Here is a 21,848-nt window from a genome sequence, read left to right on the forward strand (position 1 = left end):
GCTCCATGTATAACCCATCCTAGCTGCACCACCGCTGTTCACTGGGCCAATCTGAGGCAGCTAACTGCCTGCTGTAGTGCCTCTATTGTTACAGCCACAGATGCTGGTTGCATGATTGGCTCCTGTTGGTCAGATCCACCACAGTGGCAAAGGATCCTGTGGGCCACAGATAATCTTATTCTTGCCGTGCTAGAAGGAAATACATGGATTTTTTTTCAAGTTAGTTGGTCCTGAAGGCAGCTGGGATTTACAGACTGTCGCCTCAGATCTTATTACAGGCTTTAAAATAATAACAATGAAGCTGTATTTATTCCTGCCATGGAATAGAGCAACACATATTTTCTGTTTTCTGCTGGAGGAGGACACTGTCTACTGGAGTTCTCATATAAATGGGGGTAAATGGGGATATTTTATGTTGAGTATATCTCAGAATATGTTTCTGTTTATAGAAGAACTACTACATATTATACTTTTGACCAGCCTTCAACCAGAATCCCTGAAGAAAAAGAAAGTAATTGACCCAAATCATTGTTACAGTTTTTGCAGTATGTTTGAAAAATTGCTGTATGCCATTGTCAAAATAGTGAGTAGGTAGTGGGTAGGTCTATATCATATCAGTGTCATTCAAAATTAAGACCACAGTCCATAACTTGTGTTGCTTCTTCCTGAGTGGATGGTTTTAGGATTTTATTATTATTTAGGATTTGTTTGATTTTTCACTCCCTCAATCATCTGCCGTTGCCGAAAATCCTAAAGATGCATCACCGAATTTAAAATGCTGACCTGTTCACATATGTTATAATATATAGTTATATGCAAAAGTTTGGGCACCCATGGGTATGTCCTCTGGTGCTCAGAAACCACTGGGTTCTGCTTTGGATCACTGTATTGTTGCAGAAGCCAGATTCCTTTCAGTGGCTTGTCTGACTACAGGACATTTGGATCCAGAACTTGCAGACATTTAGCAGAGTCCATTATTCTTCCCTCAATCTGTACAGCGGTTCCTGTGCCACTGACTGCCACACAAGCCCAAACAATAATATTTCCACCGCCAAGCTTAACACTTGACAAGGTATTCCTTTCTTTTTTCTCCAAACACACCCTCAGTGATTGTTGCCAAAGAGCTCAATATTAACTTCATCTGGCCACAGCACTTGTTTCTAAAAGGACTCTGGTTTATCCAGATTATTTCATCTGATGACTCTTCCATGTAGATCCTGTTTGTGCAAACAATGCTACACATTGAAACAGGGCACCACCGCTCCCGTCTCAGCTAAACCTTCCTCCAACTCCTTTACAGTCTTATGGGGGTTTTGCTTTACCTTCCTGGCCAGCAGACCTATTGGTCTTGCAGATCTTGTCCTGACTTCCTCAGCTCTCCTTAACTGCCATTTCTTAATGACATTTCAAACAGTGTGAATGTCAAGCTGGAAGCACTTTGGATACTTTTTATAGGCTCCGCAGCTTTGTAGGCATCAGTTGGCCTCATTATCCGATCCTCAGACAGTTGCTTGGAGGAGCCCGTGGTTGTTGAGTGTCACCACAAGATTTGAAGAGTCCGAGAATTTATCAAGCTCTGGATCTGCCATGTGCTCTCAAGACTGAATGACGATTCGAAAAACTTTTGCACATGCCACAATTAGTTTATTTTTTGTTTATTTTACATTACTGAAGTTTGCCAGGAGTGTCCAAACCTTTGCATTTAATCGGTGGATATTTAAATATAAAAACAGCACAACAAAGAACTGGAATAATGAAAAATGTTGTGTGTGTTTGCCTTTTAAAAGAGGTTTACTGATTTCAGTCAGTTTCTGTTTTTCTTTTTTTTATGTCTGTACCATCTGTTTCTCTCTTTGCTGGTATTGTTATCATACATGAATATGTGTGTTTGCACTTACATTTGTATGCTCTTAATGTGCAGTCCCTCATATATCAAACATATGCTTTCAGTACATATCTATCTGCCCCCCCTTCATGTTCCGAGCTGCCAAAACTTGTACTGCATGGTGAGGAGAGCAGATGGGAGACTATAATTGATCCCAATCTGCGTTGGCAGAACTATAATTGCACATATATCAAATGTTCTCCCTCTTCTTTGACAGAAATAGGTGCTGTTGTCTCTTATAGTTTTCTAAAGTGTTGGATGGAAGCATCACATTGTTGGATGAAGTTAAAAATAACTGCTCATGTTCCTTTGTTTACTTACCTTATGATTACCTGCACTGTAACCAAGCAGCAAAACCCAGGGCTGAAAAATTAAGACAACACAGAACTGCAGTTCCTCTAGAGGCCACTTGAGACTGGCTCCAAAAGCGAGTCAATCCCCATGTTAAAATGCCCAACTTTACGGTACAGAAAACAGTTTTGGTCTCTAGCTAGCTGGTCTCTATTTCTTCCTTCATGACAACTGTACAAGAGGTGAATTTTATTAGGGCTTAAAGTTATGCATGATTGAGGGCGAGGCCACTTTGAGTGCCAGGTGGGTGAGAGTATTCTTGCAACAAAATAGCATACACCAAAGTCTCGGTTGCACATGTCACACCTCTTTGCCCACTTGCACATTTTTGTGCTTCAAAACCACTCTGCAGAAACCTGTGGGTGACGTTACAGTGACTCCATCCATCTTTATTTACAACATATTTTATTGTGAAGGACCATCTAATATGTGTTCAATTTTCCATGATGTCACAAACAACACCAAAGTGTCATCTGCAAATTTGATGTTTTTGAAATATTGAGCTCTTACATTACAGAATGAAAAGACAATTGCAGTAAGAGACAATTCCCCTTGAAAACAGCAACTTCATTCAGGTTGAATTCTTCTTACCATTAGTATAAATACAGTTTACACCATGTGGAAACTAGTTAGCATCAAACATTGCACATCAAATGAGCTGGTTACGTTGGTTTAATCATGACAAACATGAGCACATTATTATTTTTGGTCTTTGCATATGCAGATCCAATGCTGGATTAAATTGGTGGATTTTTTTCTATTGATTCAAAAATGATTAACCAAAACACCAAGTGTTTCTCTGGTAAGTGTTTTGATTGCTGTGTCCTGGGAGATGAGAAAGATCAGCTTAAGGTCTGACTGTCCAAGGGGACTCTTGCTAATGTGCGGTCTGCAGGTGGTATTGAACAGCAGCGATGTTTCACTGTTTGTTTTCTCTAGTGTTGACCTTCACTTGCTGTTTTTACATTGGTGGTGTCCTTTCTAATTTAATATAACTAAAATCTCCCATCATCAGAATCAATAGGTTCTCCAGTTATAGGACCAGGGTAGCTACCAATATGATATAAATGAATTGTCCTGGTAGATAAAAGGGGTTTGCATCAGATTGTCACACTCTTTGACCTCAGGTTGAGCAAAGCATTTACAGAACCTGATAGTCACTGCACCACCTTTGATTCACATATCACAATGCTGCTACCTTATTGTTTTAAATCAATCTACTGTCCTGTCAGCTCTGAAGAGAATTTGTGCTGCTGTAGTGCTGAATCAGGTACTCTATCATCTAGTCATTACTCAGTAAAACAGAAGAGACTGCAGCCTCATTGAGAACTGAGGAAGAACGCCAGCTCATTTTTTTCTCGACTTTGAAAAAGTCAATAGGTGACTGAGAGTTTTCTTCGGTTGTTTGTTCACAGATGCCTCAGTGTTTTGATGCAAGTAGTTTCCATATAGGTTCAAAAGGTCCTTTTTCGTCTGCACAGAGAACATTAGGTCAGAGTGGGCAAGTGATTTCTTGTGACAAGACTACTGAAGAAACTAATAAACTTAATATAAATACAGCTTTATAAAAAACTGTATATATAAGATGATAATCTAAAATGAATAAATAAATAAACAATTGAAAGTTCAGAACTATAAAAGAGCACAGGGTATGAAAATTAAAATAAAGTAGTAATAGATTTTACACAGATTAATATTTGTATATTATACAGCAGTCATATCAAAGGTCCCATATTTTACAATTCTCCACTGTTTTATTTGAGGTGTTGATCCATAAGAAAATATATTTGTGGTTTTAAGAACCAAAAACCATCTCAATGTAGTTTTACATCTCCTCTCTCAGGCTTGTCTCTGGAGCTCTAGTAACAACAAGTTGGTGAGCCAATCAGAAGAGAGGAGGCTCTGAGCCTCTCTTTATTAAGGTTTAAAGTACCAAATAGTACAAGTAGACAGTGAGTACCAGAAGAGCAGTGTATGTTATATGAATCAGACTTTGTACAGTCCATGTAAGCCACTGGCAGAACAAGAGAAAACACACAAACTGACAGAAGCACACAAACAAAATAGCATTACGATGCCAAAGGATGACTCCATCTTGGATCACCATCACATGGTTTCACATGTTCATAAAGCAGGCTGCAGCAGTATGGCCTGTGCTTGCAAGTACTGGCAATTATTGTGTTGACATTCACTGCGAGGCAACTGCTCTGTCTTTCAAAAGCAGTCAGCAAATGTCAGACTGTATTGAGCTTTTCACTTTTTTTTAATGTCCAGTGCAACAATGGGAAAGTAATAAATAGCTTATTACTGTGGTAGAGTGTTGTACTGTAACATATTGTGCCATGCATTGGCAGGCACTGTGTGTGTGTGTGTGTGTGTGTGTGTGTGTGTGTGTGTGTGTGTGTGTGTGTGTGTGTATTTGTGTATGTATATCCATACTGCACATAAATGTAAACATTAATTTGCACTGCATATTTGATGCAGTGGATGATTTGATTTACTGAAGGGTATTTGTTTACATGTATGTGTTTTTGGTGCACATGTTGTCATATTATGATTAGTTTAACTGGCAGATGATGAATGAGTTTATTAAGTTAATGGTCCTGAATAGTTTTTGACACTTAAGTGTATCGTAAATTAAGCCTGGGATCTGTCTGGTATCATACAGCACCAACTGTCTAAACAGGTGTGTGTGTGTGTGTGTGTGTGTGTGTGTGTGTGTGTGTGTGTGTGTGTGTGTGTGTGTGTGTGTGCGTGTGTGTGCGTGCGTGCGTGCGTGCGTGCGTGCGTGCGTGCGTGCGTGCGTGCGTGCGTGCGTGTATTAATGGCTGATTATTCTTTCTAATCACACCACAACCCCACCAAGTCGGGGGTTGTTTATGCTTCTGTCAGGCTTCTGTAAGTCTCTGCAGGTGATGCTCATCATTTTCTATAGTAAAAGAGGCGAGTGAGTAGAACAATGTATTTGTATGAAAATGTTGCTGCTTTACAGGCTGACCTCCTAGGCGCTGAATGTTTCACCCACATCTAAATGCCCTCAGGGAGTCATACATTCACTTTGACTGAGTGGCATAAGTAGTAGAGCCACTCAGACAGGATCAGGGCTTCAGTTCAGACTTTAGCCCACCCACATTTAAAATAATGTAGCCTACCCTTGATATACACTGATCAGCCAAAACATGAAAACAGTTTACTGGTTTTAATGCTCTGGCTGATCGGTGTAAATGGGGTTGACAAAATAATAATGATAATAATAGTAACTGTTTAATGACTGATCGAATACAAATATATCAGATTGCAGTTAAACACTCAGAGAAACCAAATCCTGCAAGGTTGGATGGTGGGTCAGGGTGGGCAGGACTTGGGGCATGACTGAGGCTTGTGACTGCTTCTTTGTGACATCACAAAGATATAGAAGTTCTGATGGCTTGTTTTAAGGCTCAATTTCTGAATGCATTTCTCTTTGTAATATAAATATAGAACCTAGACCTGATTTATAATCAGAAAAGAAATGGAACTATCACTCTATATGGGACAATATAAAGTGATAATATGGGACCTTTAAACCTGGTTCAGAAGATTTACACTGCATTGTGCTGGATTTTGATGCACCTCTCTTCATCTTCACCTATTTTCATATAAACCTGGTTCAGTTTTGGCAAAGTGGGACTGGGACAGAGTGTTTCCCACTGTCTATTTTATTCCATGGAAGTTTGTTATGAAGTCAGAGGCTTGAATATGATGTGTATCTAACAGGAAGAGACAGTTGAGAAGAGAGATGGCTGATGTGACCACAACGGCGTCAGCAGACAGCTGGCTTTCATCTTTGACAAAACATTCTTGTAACACACACACGAGCACACACGCACAAATGCACACACTCACATGCACACAGACACGCACACACAAACACACACGCACGCACAGGGACATGTGTATGAGCATCTGTACCCTGCTGGAGGTGTAACAGTAGCTCATTAGAGCTCTGACACCACACAGCACACAGTAGGAATGTGAGAATGGAAAATAGTACACACTGAGACACACACACACACGCACACACACACACACACACACACACACACACAGAGGACAAACCAAAACAGATAGTGAGTGAAAAAAAAATGAAGTTGTAAAAGGAAAAGTGGAGAGAAATAATTTAAGTGATAGTAAAGGAGGGGAGATTGAAGAGAGAGTTTGTGAGGTGGAAAAAGTTAGTAAAGAGAATAGAAGAGGAGGGCAGGAGGGAAAAGTGTGAATCAGAGCTTTGTTAAATGTGTGTGTTTGTCTGTGTGTATTTTGTGCTCATGTGTCTGTGTGCATGTGTGTGCCTCTCTGTCTTCCCTGACTTGCAAACCACTTCTGGGACAGAAGATCTACTGCATCCATTAATCTCATTTTAATAATTGATGCCATCCTCTACAGAGGGAGTTTGGCCTGGACTTGTTGGCATAAAATGAGACATTCACTGCTCTCTGGTAATTGCCCTATTAGTTTATTCTCGCCCGTTAGGCTAGTGTACAGCCAGTGGAATGGCCCAAATGTTCAATATCTATTCAGCTACCTGATTGTGCTTTCCAGGTCCATCCGCTGCCGGTATCACCCATTAGATAGGCTTTTTGCTAATAAACTGTATGTCGCACCTAATGTGACAGAAAACGCATTAACTCTTCCATTAATGCTGGTAAACTATAAATGTAAGTGGCTGCAAGTCTCAGCCACTGCAGCAGATAAACAGCCAGGCTTCAGAGTTTTTAGCGATTAATCTTTAGCTGTAAAATTAAGAACCATCTTTAGCAGTTTTAGCCTCCTTTTGTTGGATTGTGTCACATGGAGGATATAACACTTTAATATTTACAGACTTAAATAATTACAAACTATACTGCAGTGTATTAGTGATGTTTTTTTGCTCATTTTTAGCCACACTTGAAGCGGTCTGTTCATGCTCTCATGTTAAATTTTCCTCTAGTGCCACCATAATTTGTAGTCTTGAGTTTTGACAGCTGTTGGATGGACTGCCAATAATTTGGTGCAGACATTCATGTTCCCCAGGAGATTAACTGTAGGACCTTTGGTGATTGCATGATTCTTCATCTAGTTCCATCACCAGGTCACATTTTTTTTATTAATTCATCCAATGCTTTCTTTAATAAGCAAAATGCATGCAAAGCCTAGACTCAGCTGTGCCTTGTTTTTGCTGATAATTAGCAAATACTCGCATGCTAACACACCTGAACTAAAATAGTGAACACAGTGAACATTATACCTGCTAAACATCTACATCTAAAAGCATGTTAGCATACTAGAGTTTGCATTTGGCTCAAAGCGTCACTGTGCCAATGCACTTCCAGTGTTGTGCATGAAGGTGCTAAATGAGCACCACGCTGATTTTTTGGTGAATTCATGCACTTTGAAAAGTGGCAATGGTTGGGGGCCGGGGATGGATGGTAATGTAAGAACTGAACATGAACGAGTTCATTTTAATCTTTGTGAACTGAACTTTGAGCTATTGTGAATTGTGAACTTGCACAACATTGCATATATCCTGCTAATGAGGCTGTACCCTCAGTGTTTTTGTAGTGTATTTACATTTCCTCATAAAGTTCACAGTTTTGTGATTTAGCTCCATCTTTTAACAATTCAAATCAGTCTTACGCATTTGTACATAACAGTAAGATTGACATAATCAGAAGTTAACACACTGTAACTCATTATTGTTTATAGACTGCATTTGAAAGCAGCTCATCTTGACAACAGTGCTTTGACTGACAGGTTTAAAAGAACCATTAAGTAATAAGAGATGGTTGATTTCATAGGTAAATGGAAAAATAGAAAAGCCATATTACACAGAGTATAAACAAATGAAATACACACAACTAATAAAGACAGTAACAGAAAGACAAACCGTGATGTTCGAACACATGACATACGCCATGAAAATTATGGGTTAAGATCATTCAAATTTAACAAATGAAATTTGTTTTGGGAAAGGTTGCAGCTTAGAGATAATTACTTATTAATCTTATTAGTCTTATCATCGTGCTTATTAAAGACTGATGTGACTTTGGCTTTTAAAGATCACTGTGCCATGCCATAAATAATTAACACTGCTGGGAACTCCACATTCATTTGCTTGAAATTAGTGCCGTGAAGAGAGGCTGTAATCGGACACATAACCATCATCTAATTTTCCTATTTTAATTAGTCCTTCAGGATTCTAACTTAGTGAAAACACAACCTGTGAATTCACCTTTAAATAAGAGAAAACATCTGGTTTTCTTTGTTTTGAAAGTGAGATTTGAAAGGAAGAAATCTTAGAAAAATTGAATATTGATTTTGGCCATACACCCATCTTTACTGAAGACATGTCTACAATAAAAATCTGATAAGAGTTATGTGAAATTGTATTCATTAGTTTTGGAGTTTTATTTAAATCTGAGTTCTGCATTTTGGATGTTGTCTTGCGTGATTATACATAATACCTTCTCCATATAATGATAACTATGTTCTTTTAGCATTTCAAGGAAAAATAATGGCTGTAAAAATTACAATAAAGTAAAGTGTCTATAAAGTGTAATAATGATACATGTAATGAAAGTAGTTTATCTGCCATAATGGAGGCGAGGCTCAGTGTATTGGAAGCGCTCCTCTGCTTCCCTGCAGTTCGCGAACAGCCGAGAAACCAGAGTGCTTCTGTAATAAGATGTGTAGCCCTAAGCCCCTGGGTGGCATCCACACACGGTCCAGCCATATACCAGGTTTATACCCAGTCTGTTTAAAAATCTAGCGACAATGCACTAATAGAACCTGTTTGTGCTGGAAACTCCAACTCAGTGATGAGGCATTCGGCTGACCGGTGGTGGAAATGTGATCACTCAGTCAGTCAGGGACATTCCAGATTATAGTGCTGAACCTGCTGTTGACGTCCAGCCAAAAATGACAAGTCTTCGGCTTTGACTTAAAACACCCAGGGAGTCTGCTGACCTGACTCTCAGGGGGAGACAGTCTGGGACCCAGGCTTTGTGGTTTCAGTCTTGAGTGAGGTAGGACTTCTGAGCTTTCCTCAGAGGACCTGAGGGGCCTAGCAGAGGTATAAGGCAAGTTTATTCAAGGCCTTATAGATGAGTAGGAGGATCTTGAAATGGATCCTAAACTGATCCTCTGTAGCATTTCAAAGTCTTTATCGTCAACATTCAAAGCATCTCCCTCCAACCAGCAGGGCAGACTCACCCACTGTTCCACTCTGATGGCTCTTGAGAGAATATTTCATAGGCTAACGCTAACTGCTGAAAGAACTTTAAGGGTGGGGGTAAAGTAAACGCCAGAGACGGAGCAGCTCCCCGAAGAGACACCAGAGATAAAAACCCAGAAAGAAAAAAGATGATGTGAAAAATAAACGGTTAAAAAATCCACACCAGCTCCTCCAACGCCACTTAGCAAAAGTAATCTAGTTCCTCCTCTGAAATATTCATGAAGCTGTTTGGTGGGAGAGCAGTCCGAAGTCAAACACAGAAACACACTAAATATAGTCTGACTTGTGTGTGTCTCAGAGTGACGTTGTGTGTGTCTGTATACTGTAAGAGTGTGTGAGGGGTTCACAACTTATATAACTACACTCTTCAGGAGCGTGCATGTGCCTTAGTGTGCTTTCTGTGCTTGTGTGTGGCCTCTGTCTTTGATCTGACACAGCTTTGTGCGAGCGGTGGACACGCACTATGTTTAGTGTGTGTTTGTGTGTGTGTGTGATTGTATTTCGGTGTGAGACTAAGGTTATCTGTCTGTACATCTGCTCAGCATGTGGAAAACTAGGGTCTATCAGGGGTAATGCTTTTTATGTGTGTGTGTGTGTGTGTGTGTGTGTGCGTGTGTTATTGTGCCTGTGTATATAATAGACTGTGTGTGTATATTATTTTGTGCACAGGCATAATTGTTTGCTTACGTGTTGTGTACGTGTAATCTTGTGTAGTTGTTTGACCAAAAAGACCCATCTTATCTAAAATTGCTGCAAAAAATTGCTCAAAATGACACATCCCCATTATGTGCCCTACCAAACACACACACACACGCACACGCACAGGCACAGGCACACGCACCTGCTCTGTAAGTGCATTGCAGCCCACTGATCACAGCAGCTGCAGAAGTGACACCATACAATTGCGCTAACTTTCTTAATTTTGTCCATTTCCTCTGGCTATCAGCCGAACCATAGGAAGACATACACACACACACACACACACACACACACACACACACACACACACAAACTCTAACAAAATCAGGTAGTTAAATAAACTGTGATCTTGATATTATTGCCCCGTTCAGGAAATGAGCAACACTGTATTTTCCGAATCAGTGTTAATGTCTTAGCACCATAAACTGTCTTATACACATCAGTTATAGCCACTACTCTCACTCTCGTCAACTCTAACCCTGATGTCTCATTTATTATTTACAGATAAAGATAATTATATATAAACAAAAAGACTATTGTAGTAATAGTAATAATTTTAAAACAATCCCAGTATGGGCCCCAGATCAAAGTATCCCTATGAAAGAGGGGGCCTCATATCCTTCAGAGCGACTCTCTATTCATGCACCACAGTCTTTCTTGATTTCTTTCAAAAATTCCTTACTTGATTTTAATATCTTAATCTTTATTTAGAGGTACTCATGTTTTTTTTTTTTTTGCTGTTTCACCCTTGTCCCCGGTCACCCTGTGATCTGACATAATTTCCTAACTGCAAGTAACTTTTTTTTATGTTCATCATTCGGGGCGATGCGTTCCTCCCTAGAAAAACCTGCCTGTCAAATTAGATCATGGTCAAGCGCTGAGGAGCTGGCCTCTCCGGTCACCCACAGATACGACCGTATCTTGGTACACCGCGAACTCCCAACCTTACTTTTCATGGTCAGCGTGTTTTACCAGCGTGATTTTGTCTGATATGTGAGGGAGCTGTAGCAGAATCAGGGCTCTGTCGGCTGCCTGTCACTGCCAAGGTTACAATAACGCCCCGGCAACAGGAGAGATTCATATTTCACAGCTCACAGAGTCTGACTCGCACCTTCTGGATGTTTTGAAGCATGTTTGGTCCCTGGACTAACAGTCTGGTTGCTGGACTGCAAAGAATAAAGGAAACTGTTCCATTCAGGAGTTTCACCTTTGACCTACCGCAGAGGCACAGTGCAGCTTCAACTTCAACACTTTTGGCCTGGTCAAGTTTCCCCGACTTGAGAATGAGGTACAACTCCTGCAGCCACCTTTGCCTCTAAAACTTGACATTTAATTGAAGTTGCCGGTGTCTGGATTTTCTTCAATACTGGCAGGAGTTTGACATGGTCATGTTTTTTTTTTTTTCTCTCTCGACTCCTGCCTCCTGAGTTACATCCTTATGTAACTTGTTCATGTTTTCCAACTTTAAAACTTTGCCGGATTCCATTTCAAACTGTGAAACTCCCTCTGGAACACCAGGAAATTGGGGGGAGATTTCTATGTTTCTGTCTATTTCACTGTAATTTAGCTGTCAAATCTTTTTTTAAAGACTCTTCAGATGCATAGGTTGAAAGGTCATGAACAAATAATTGGCCGGGGCTTTTTAAACACTTGAAAAACATTACCTGGTCGCCTCTCCAATCGCTCATTGAAATGAGCTTGTTATAATGGAGTGGCAGAATATCTTGGAGTACAACATGTGTGTGAAACACCTGAAATTCTTGTACTTTTCTTTCTCTACCCCTCTCCTCAGCCTGAGAGCAGCTTTCCCCCTGCTCATCCAGGTATATGCATATTGGTAGCCTCTCTCATTCGCTCTCTTCCTAACACTGTAATTATCTCCAACACTTGATAAAACCCTTAGGCTCTCTCCCTCTCTCAATCTCATTTTATTGCCATCGTTATATTGCACTTAATCATCCCTCTGTGCTTTACTCGCTTCAGTGTCTGATCTTTCCATCCTCATCTCACGCCTTCTCCTGTCATCCCTCTGTTTGTTTCTTCCTCTCTATTTCTCTTTCTGACCATACTCTTCCGTTGCACTTTTTCCCCACTGTCTCTCTTTTTGCTGTTCTTCAAGCAAAATATGTTTTTCCTGTAAAAAGAATTGTCAGAAATAGCAAAATACTCGCTCTCTGCTTCCCTCCTCTGTCTCCTTTTTTCCATACCTAGTTTTACTTCAAACTTGTTTACCCCCTCCACCTCCAATGGCTGCTCCGTCACAAAGCTCTGCTTTCATCTCAGACGGTTGCAGGTTTAATCTCACGCCTCTCTTTCTTGTGCACGCCCGCAAACGGACTGGATCCCCTTTGATGCTTTCACTCCATATACTGAAAGGTATATCCGGTTTTCAAGGATGCAGGAAGCCTACTGTACTTATTCACTTTGACATCTTCCTCCATCTGTGTCAAAGTGATGGAACACCAGGGCAGCACTCTCAACTTTTCCATGTAAAGCCATGCACCTACACACATAAATATTCATGTCTAAACTAATGGTTTACGATGGTAAACGATGGTCATGTCGTCCCGCGATGTGTTTACACACACTTTCTTTTTGTGAAGTCTTCCACTGACCCATGTTTCTTTGATTGTGTCGCATTATTAAATGCACAAATTCCAGCTCATTAATTCGTATTAGCCTCGGCACAGCAGGGCACCAACTGTGTGAGGGTCTTTGTGCTTCTGCTTCGGCTTTTTACCAGGAACAAACACGGGGGAAAGAATACACTGGATCAAACACACAGATGAAATAGCACTTCTGCAATGATCACATTGGTTACAGTGTTTTTGTTTTTTTTGCATTGGTCTTGGTTTTCATTGACTTTGATACCCCTCATTATGGTGGTCCTGAGGGGTCAACGCACTGAAACTTAAGAAAACACATGACAACACATGCACTGCAAATACACACGACACAACCAAAAACTGAAAAACACTGCAAATACACACAGGACACCAAATAAACAAACATGGCAAACGCATGGCAAGTAGCACAAACGACAATGGAAGTGTTTCTAGGGGAAACAAAAAAGTGACTCGGTTGTACTCGGCTGGGACGCACTTGTTCAATGCTTTGTGACTTTTGAAGTTAGTCAGTTTGCTTTATTATAAAATCGATGTCTCATGATTCAGGTATTATTACAGCTATCTCCTGTTAACTAAGTGCGTCCCAGCTGGGTTCGTCACTTTATGTGTCCCCTGGAAACACTTTTGTTGTTTTGTGAGAATTTGTTGTGCCTTTCTGTCTTTGGTTGTGCTCTGTGTGTGTTTGCAGTGCATGTGTTGTTAAATTGTTGAAGATGTTTTTTTGAGTTTTCATGTGTTTTTTTAAGTTGCAGTGTGTTGATCTCTCAGGGCCACCATACCTTATAGACTTTAGATCTGTGGAAGTATTTGTGTTGTTAACAGGTTTCTCTGTATGTTTTGTGTGTCTTTATTTTCCAGGATGGTTGAATACTCGCTGGACCTACAGAACGTCAACTTCACCGCCATCAGAACAGTGAGAGTACTTCGGCCTCTCAAAGCTATAAACAGGGTGCCAAGTAAGTCACAGCACTTCAGACTGTTTTTTTCTTCTGTTACCAAAAATTATTCAAATGTATTATAATATAGTACTAAGCCAACTTTGGTTGCCAAGTCATGATAGGCCTTTGCTGTGTGTTCAGGACTGAGTTGGTGCCAATATCAAGACATAATCAAATGAGTTTTGGTCAGTTTTGGTGGTTATTCATGTAATACTGTCTGTGGCTCTCATTCAGCACCACGGACAGCTGCCTGTGAGCTCAGCCAGCGCAGCAGCTTGGTCGCTGTCCGAGGTGCTGAACAGGAGTCATTGAGGCACAAATACTTCAACTGTGAGCATGTTCAGATTAGATGGCAACAAGCTCCACTTATTACTCACTGGAGTGAGTGGGATTTGGCTTTGAGCTGATTAGAGCCATGATGATTTTTAACCACTGCAGTGTGCAACTTCATTTTATATAAAATCTGATATATACAGTATATACCATACTAAAACTATAACATACTTTTATCAGAAATACACTATCTTAGAAGTGAAATAAAAAGGCAGATTCATTTGTAAAGCACCTTTCTAGAACCAAGCAATTCAAAATAAAGAAGAAGATAATATAGGCTGAAATGGAATAAGACAGATCAGACTTCACATTTTCTGGGAGTTTGTTCCAGATGTGTGGTGCATAACAAAACAAAATGCTACATCTCCACATTTAGATTTTGCCTGTGGAGACAGTAAGCAAACCTGCCCAAGATGCTCTGAGAGGTCTCAAAGGTTCCTAATGTAGCAGCAGAAGATATAAACTCGTACTTAAATAAAATACAAAACACCAATGTATTGAGCCAGGACATCATATTTCACCAATCCTATATTAAAGTGTTCCTGCATACAGTGGTTGCTGGTTTGATTTTTGCATCAAGGAGAACTTTGTGTGCAAGAGTGTGTGCAAAAGGCCAATGTCATGTGTCATGTTCATGTCTCAGGTTTCAAATGGGAAATTAGTTTATTATACAGGGTATATTTTTAGCATTCAACTCTCATCACGACCTTCCACTAACCTCATGTTCTCTAAATCTCCTGTGACTCACCGCACATGAACAGGCAGCTTGTTTAGTTGCCTGGGAGTCGATTATGCAGATAGCAACAATAGCTAATCTAGGTGGATACTTTACCTTTGTCTACTTTTGTGTTCACTTTTGGTTGAGCTTTTACTTTCAGGCAAGCATTTGAAATGACTAATAGCAAGTTAAGGTTCAAGCTTGTGCTACCAGTCCTGATATATGTTGTTTTCTGCATCTGCGTCTGTACGAGAGAACTGCCACAATCGTGAGAAGTCATTGTGAACATTTTGCAGAGATGTAAATATCGTTCTTCTTTATCCAAGAGAGATAAAATTTTGTAATGTCAAATACAGTAGTTGTATGTAAACAAGGACATCAGATTTATTGGGTGTTCTGTCAATCATCAGCAAACCCCAGAATACACAGATTATTTTTAGGCCTGTCAGAAACGAAACTTTCACATCATGTCTGCTTGAGATAACATGGGGAGAGCGAGCGGGAAAGAGACAGCAGTCCATCCATGACTGACTCATAAGATTTTTACTTCACCAGGATATTTGGTGACTGTGAAGACATTTAATCTCCCCAAAGTAGCTTAAAATTTCACCTTGAACACTGATGCACACCATTTCCATCAAATTCAGTGTTCAGTGAATATTGATTAAGTCGATGTGGTTTAGACTCAGATTTCAATTCAGAATTCAATTCAAAGTTGATGTATTCTCATTATATTTTCATTATCTGTACAATAGGAAAGACACAACTGCAACTGTCAAAATATAATTAAATAAATCTTGAAATGATTAATTTACTACTGTAACAGTGATACGTCAAGTTTTGGTTGTCATTGGAGAATAATTTCTAGTAATGTTATTGCCTGTTTCTTCAGTTGTTACTCATTAGCACTGTCATTCAATATCCATTTTCAGTTTGAAAATCTGCATGGATTGTATCCAAAAACCCGGCTCCTATCTTGTGTTATTGTCAGACCAGATCTGAATGTGGCTCCACCTCGCTCACAGATGTCTGCTGACATTAAAGGTGCACTTAACTAATGCTGCAGCGCTGATGCTGCTTGTTCATTCTGGAGTAAATCTGCCACATGAATCCAGCGTCACTGTAACTGCGGCACCGTACATGCAACACAAAGCCCGACTGCCAAACGCAGCCCAGAAGCCTCATTGTCGTGGCTGTAATTATGTAATTTTGATAGTGTACCTGGTGTTTTCATGAGCGGGCCTGGTGGTTTACAGGTGCAGTTGATGCCTGTGAGCAAACTGACTCTGTCTTATGAATAATTTCAAACAGTGATAGACATCTGCACACAAATTAAAATGGATGGAGTGAAATTAAAAACGAAAGTCCTAACCCGGAGGTCGCATTTCATCTCTTGTGAGGGAACAAATTCCCGCAGACACCAAGGACACAGGTGCTGTTTAAATTCCTGAAAAGTCGCGTCGTCCATGGCGAAGCTGTTCTACACGCGGCAACGTCTCCTCAGGACCCAGACCCATCACTGAAGCAATGATCAGACACCAGTGAAGTGTTCTGAGCGCCCCGGCCCGTCACTTCAACTCCGAGAGCGCTGCTTTAGTCGCTGTCCTTTTTCTGATGAGAATAATCAGAGCTTGCTGCTTGTTGCCTTTGTGATTTCTGTGTCTAAATTGCGCCTCGCAGGCAATCATTTTAAGAAGCCACGAGTACTCCTCAGACGGATATGCTGGTACTTGAGGTTAATGTTGTTTTGCTTCCTTTATAAATATAATTGCTAAAGCCTCCCACTGCTCATAAATCTGCATCATAAACTATCTGAGTAATTTATATTTTTTTCCGTGTGTGGAAGCAGCTGCAGCCGGTTGGTCACAGAGAAATGTGTGTTGATAGCTATGTTTGGCATTTAAACAGAGCATAAATGAACATACACACATAGAGAGCACTTCTTTGTTGTGATCATCTGCATGTCTCTGTCTCTTCTCCCCCTCTGTTCAGCTCTTTCTGTCCATATCTTCCTCTCTCTTTTTTTTCTGCTTTGCATCTTTCAAGTCAGGGCCAACCTCTAATCTGCACTCCTCCCACTCTTTCTCCCTCTTTCTTCACTTCCTCCCATCTTACCCTCTCTATCCCTCCCTCCCTCTCTCTAAGCAGAGGCAGTCGTAACTCTTCCACGTCCCTGGAGAGCCGTTTGTTTCCAAAGGGAGACGTAGACGAAACTCATGTTGTCCTCTGGTGAATTGTGCATCAACAGTCAGGGAGGCAGAGCTGATCAGCTGGAACAGCCCGATCACACCCCTGTATTTCTGTGTGTTCTCATTGTCTGTCCATATCGTGATTGGAAAACACTGACGTACTGTAATGGCTCGGTCTTGAGCGCGTAGGTTTTCAGACCTTCATGATTTCAGCTCTTATCTTCATCTGTTCTCTTCCCTGATCATGCTTGAAGATTGCATAAAATGAAAAAAGCAAAAGAGAAACCAAGAAAAGAAAAAGAAAAAAGAATATAACAGCTGCACCTGTGAAAACATGCGTTAATAGTTTCCCCCAAAAGGAATTTCCTATTACACAAAATCATTTTGTGACTGTCTTTCACACCGGGAGGGGTTTGTCTCTGGTGTCCAAAACTTTTGCCCCCTTCACCCTTGGTCTTTGTAACATGAAGCACCACTGTCTCCAGAGGTAATACTAACATGTTAGTGCTATCTACACACTAGAATATGAGAGTCAGACATTGTAGTGTATGAATAAAAAGGTGAGAGGAGCGGGAGCAACAGTTACATAGTAAAAGAAATTTCCAGGTTTCGTCTTTAAACTGGAAACTGAGAAAAGTTGCGTCAGTCGTCTCAGCAAATGCCAAAAACTCCTCCAGCAGCAGTCGGAGTTGTGACCTCTTGTCCACTGGGAGCAAATGAGAAAGTCACTGTGACATTATTACGGAGGGAGGAGGTCGGGGTGAATGGATGAGAAATAAGATTGGACTCGGACATGAGAGACAGCTGTTCAAATCTCGTTTTCCTGCCCACAGTCGACATCACTTTCTTTCCGCCACGGCCGCTGTGACCTGCTGCGGCGGTTCACAACCTTCTCTGGCCCGGCTGAAAATCTCAAAAGATGTTGGCGGCCCACTTCTGACCCGGGAACAACACCGGGGCCAAACACTGCGTTCCCAGTGCACTTTTTACTTTAATGATAATGACTGAATATTCAGGACTGAAATGAAAGCTGAGGAAACATGTAAGAAGCTCACTTGTCTCCTGACTCTCTTTCCTTTTAACTCTTCCTGCTGCTAACAGTTATCCATTTTGATACTTCTTGCCATGGATGTCAGCTTTTAACGAGCAATTAGGCGAAGACAGTGAAAAAAGTACATGATGTGATCCGGCCGGCAACAACATAAAAGCTCCTATCATTGGCTAATCACAGTTAATACGAAAAATAACGTTCGTTAATACGTGAAAAGAAAAAGTTTCTCAACAATTAATGTTTTTAAAGATCATTTTGTTTTAAAACATTAAAAAAACATTATTTATATTTCGTTTTTTACATGTAGAAATACATCATTTCACCAAAATTGTACTGTTTTGCAAATGATTTGTCAGCGCAATACCTTCACTGCTCTGGCCCACAGGTTGGGAACCACTGACCTTGTGCAATAACCAAGTAGTTGTTATTTTAACAGTGACAACAAAGGTCCCCTGACCTCAGTGAAGTAGTTATTTTAACTCAAACCACAATGTATTCCTTTATTTTTCTGCTAAACCTAAGCAGACCTTAACCATAGCACTGTCACGTCGCGTGGCCACATTTTCTTCAGTTTTTCAAGCTTTCTATCAGAACAGAAACTCAACATCTGCATCGGCTGTGAACAGGCTGGCTGCTGCTTGGTTTGTTTGCCTCAACTTAACTGGACCTTAATCACAGAGGTGGCAGGAGAGGAAAATGCTTTATGAGTCATTTGTGTAACAGTCCCACGATTCACTGGCAAACAAGCTGCTTTATTTAAATGTAAAAACAATATGTATCATTGCACAGAATCTTCCACTCTGTGGGTTTTGCATTACAAAAGTATGGGCTTCGAAACGTTCATGTTTTGAAGCAATGTTTTTGTGTGTGCTGGACTTAATTCGCCGTCGCATGGGTTGTTTTGTGCAGCTCTCTGTACAGACGGAGCACAAACAATGATGAGTCATTAAGTCTAAACCATGTTTACAGCTGTAATGTGGCATTTCTATAGGCAGAGGTGACTTTTCCTCTCCTGACATTACAAAGGCAAATGTGTTATATTGGTTTTGTTGTATGTGTAACAGAGGCTGATGGAGAAACACTTTCCCTAGAAACAAGCAAGAAGCGAGAGGCTGAATAAGAAAGTCAACAAACACTTTATATAATCGAGGTGATAACAGAAAAAATAGATCCTCTCTCACTAGATTGATGCGGTTTATTGAGCAACATTTCAATAAGAACAACAACATTTGGGTTAAGGAAGGATGAAAGAGGAGAAGAAGCAGGTGAGAAGGGAGAGAGGGAAAAAAAAGAGACAACCAGAGACAAATGAGTTAGGGAAGAGGGGATTATCCAGCTCCGTGAAGGATGGGCGAGGATGGACAAGAGGAAGAGAGGGATGATGAGAGGAGAGATGTGGGGGGACTCAGATGAGCAGGCTATTACGATGATAGATAGAGCCGGGGAGACAAGTGCAAGGGATGGAGGGAGTCGTCAGATGAATAGAGATAAGATGAGAGAGAGGGACAGAGAGGACGGCGGACCGGAGAGAGGGAGATAAGATGAGAAAAACAGAAGTGATTAGATCTTAGAGGAAGAGAAGAGGCCATGCAACCACTCCACTTTTTTTTTTTTTTCGTTGTTAGTAATATGCAGGTGGATTGACAAGCAACACATATCCCGACATTCCTTCACACACACATGCATGTGCACGCACTAATAAATTTTATTCAACTGTAACGACCTGCTGTTGGTTGAGGCATAAATCCCAATGTTGCAATTTCCCCCAAGACCTTGAGTCTCAGGGAGATAGCAACACACACACACACACACACACACACACACACACACACGAAGCCATCATGGACTCGTCTGTACCTCCAAGACATTTGTTGCTGTAGTTTCAATGTGCCAACCGTTAATGTAGACAAATCTAAAGCTTGTGTCTGAGACTTTGGAAACAAAATGTCTGCCTCTTGACTCCAAACGTGGTGTTAGGTTTACCGATCTGTTCCCAGTTTAGCCATGGTGGTTGCTACTCGTGCTAACTAGCTCTTGCAGCTCTTCCAATCGTGCTACTTCCTGTTTGTAAGAGGATATCGGAGGATCTCTTTGGCGCACGGTTCTCACCCAGTGCCAGAAGCAGTGATGGCTTCATTTCAAATAAATGCTGACAGGTCATGGTGGTGGACGGACGCCCGCCATGTTCAGCTCTCATGCTTGAGACACAAGTCTGTTTCCTATCACAGTCCAACTGTTAATGTTTGCTCTTTTTAAGCCATGGTAGTAGCGTTTATCTGAGGGGATGGAAATGTCAGTCAGTTGGTCTGTTGGCCACTTTGATCTAAACTGAAATGCATCAACAAGTATTGGATGGATTGCCTTGAAAATTTGGAACAGACATTTTTAGAAACTTATGAAGAAGGAAAAAAAAAAACTGGGGTGGAGAGTTTTTATTCTTTGTTTGTTTGGCAGGTGCTCTGCGGAGCTGAGGGTCATGATGACTGCAAACAGAAGCAGGTTCTCTGAGTCATGAGGTATGACAGAAAGCATAGCTTCAATATAATATCCAGACATGACCTGAGTACAACCTGCTCCGTTATTACCATGTGCAACTTATTTGAGTCATACCTCAGTCCTGCCTGAGATTGTTTCTCCTTTTGTAGACCTACAAAACTATACTTTTTATCCTTTATATTACTATTATATTATACTATTTTATACTTTTTCTGCTAATTACAAAATGTTAGCATGCTAAAGCAATAATACAACATAGACCATGGTAAGCATGACTTGTTCGTGGCCCGACGACGACGACAGCAGGTTCTGTAAATGTCCTCTAGTGATGGTAACTGAGTGCCAGTGATTTCCTGACTCTGATGGTTTGTTACAGTAGACATTTCGACTTGTTTTATCAAGAATAACATTAATGATGTGTCCATTCTATTCCATTGTTCCAGTAAACCGTGGCAGTAATAACTACAGTCTGACCCTGAGCTTGATAGTTAACCAAGCTGTGGTTGTAGCGCACTGACCCTGCGTTGGTTTTGAATGTTAAAAGAAAATAGTCCTCAGTCATCCACCATTGTTCAGTACGGTCCAGGAAAGAACAACATGTTTCCTGAACTAGTGCTGAGCAACTCACTTATGCTTTATCAAGTAATGACAGGGCAGTTACCAACATAAATATGTATAATAAGTATTCAATTATTTTGTAAGGCACCAGGCAGCGGGGGCCACGAGATGAAGAGGTTGGTTCATAACAAACGCACCGTGCACTGCGCCAGCACCAGCTGCCAAAAGCCAGTTATTTCACTCCTCTTTATTTGTTGGCTGAATAAAGAAGCAATTCTCTCCCTATTAAAGACAATTTACCACAGAGCTCATCTCAGGGGTAATTCAATCTCCATGCTGCGGGAGAGCAACGAGTCGCAGGGGCCGCACTCACGCATGTACACAAACACACCGCCATATGCACACGTACCGCGCAGGCGACACATGCAGGAAACAAACCGCAAGCCAGTGCGAAGCCACAAACACTTCACAGACACACACTCGTACGGGCGGGCACTGACTGACTGACTGTGCGCGCGCACACACTCAGTGGAGGATGTGTGAAGTGAACAGAAGAGTCAGTTAATGGGAACGCTAATGGAAATTATCCAGGCCCGGGTCCCACTGGCCGCAGCTTAAAGGACTCGGCCTGTTCACCGCATTACCCACGATTCCCCCTCGGGGGAGATGCCCACGTTAGCAGCCAAGGTAACGTTCGTCAGCACATCTCTCTCTCTCTCTCTCTCTCTCTCTCTCTCTCTCTCTCTCTCTT

At 41.0% G+C, this 21,848-nt stretch overlaps 1 protein-coding gene across 3 annotated transcripts in view; it reads left to right on the forward strand.

Moving 5' to 3' along the window:
- The window catches only part of LOC130166082 (voltage-dependent T-type calcium channel subunit alpha-1I-like), a 140,064-nt gene that overhangs the window by 13,723 nt on the left and 104,493 nt on the right, over positions 1–21,848 (forward strand). For 2 of the 3 annotated variants that reach the window (XM_056371419.1, XM_056371420.1), the window contains exon 3: positions 13,673–13,770. In XM_056371419.1, the coding sequence (XP_056227394.1) occupies positions 13,673–13,770 (98 nt within the window). Of the gene's footprint in view, positions 1–13,672; positions 13,771–21,626; positions 21,785–21,848 lie in introns of those variants that run through there. The other variant, XM_056371421.1, reaches the window with a different exon arrangement.

This window comes from Seriola aureovittata, chromosome 3 (genome assembly GCF_021018895.1).
Source record: "Seriola aureovittata isolate HTS-2021-v1 ecotype China chromosome 3, ASM2101889v1, whole genome shotgun sequence".
Lineage (NCBI taxonomy): Eukaryota > Metazoa > Chordata > Actinopteri > Carangiformes > Carangidae > Seriola > Seriola aureovittata.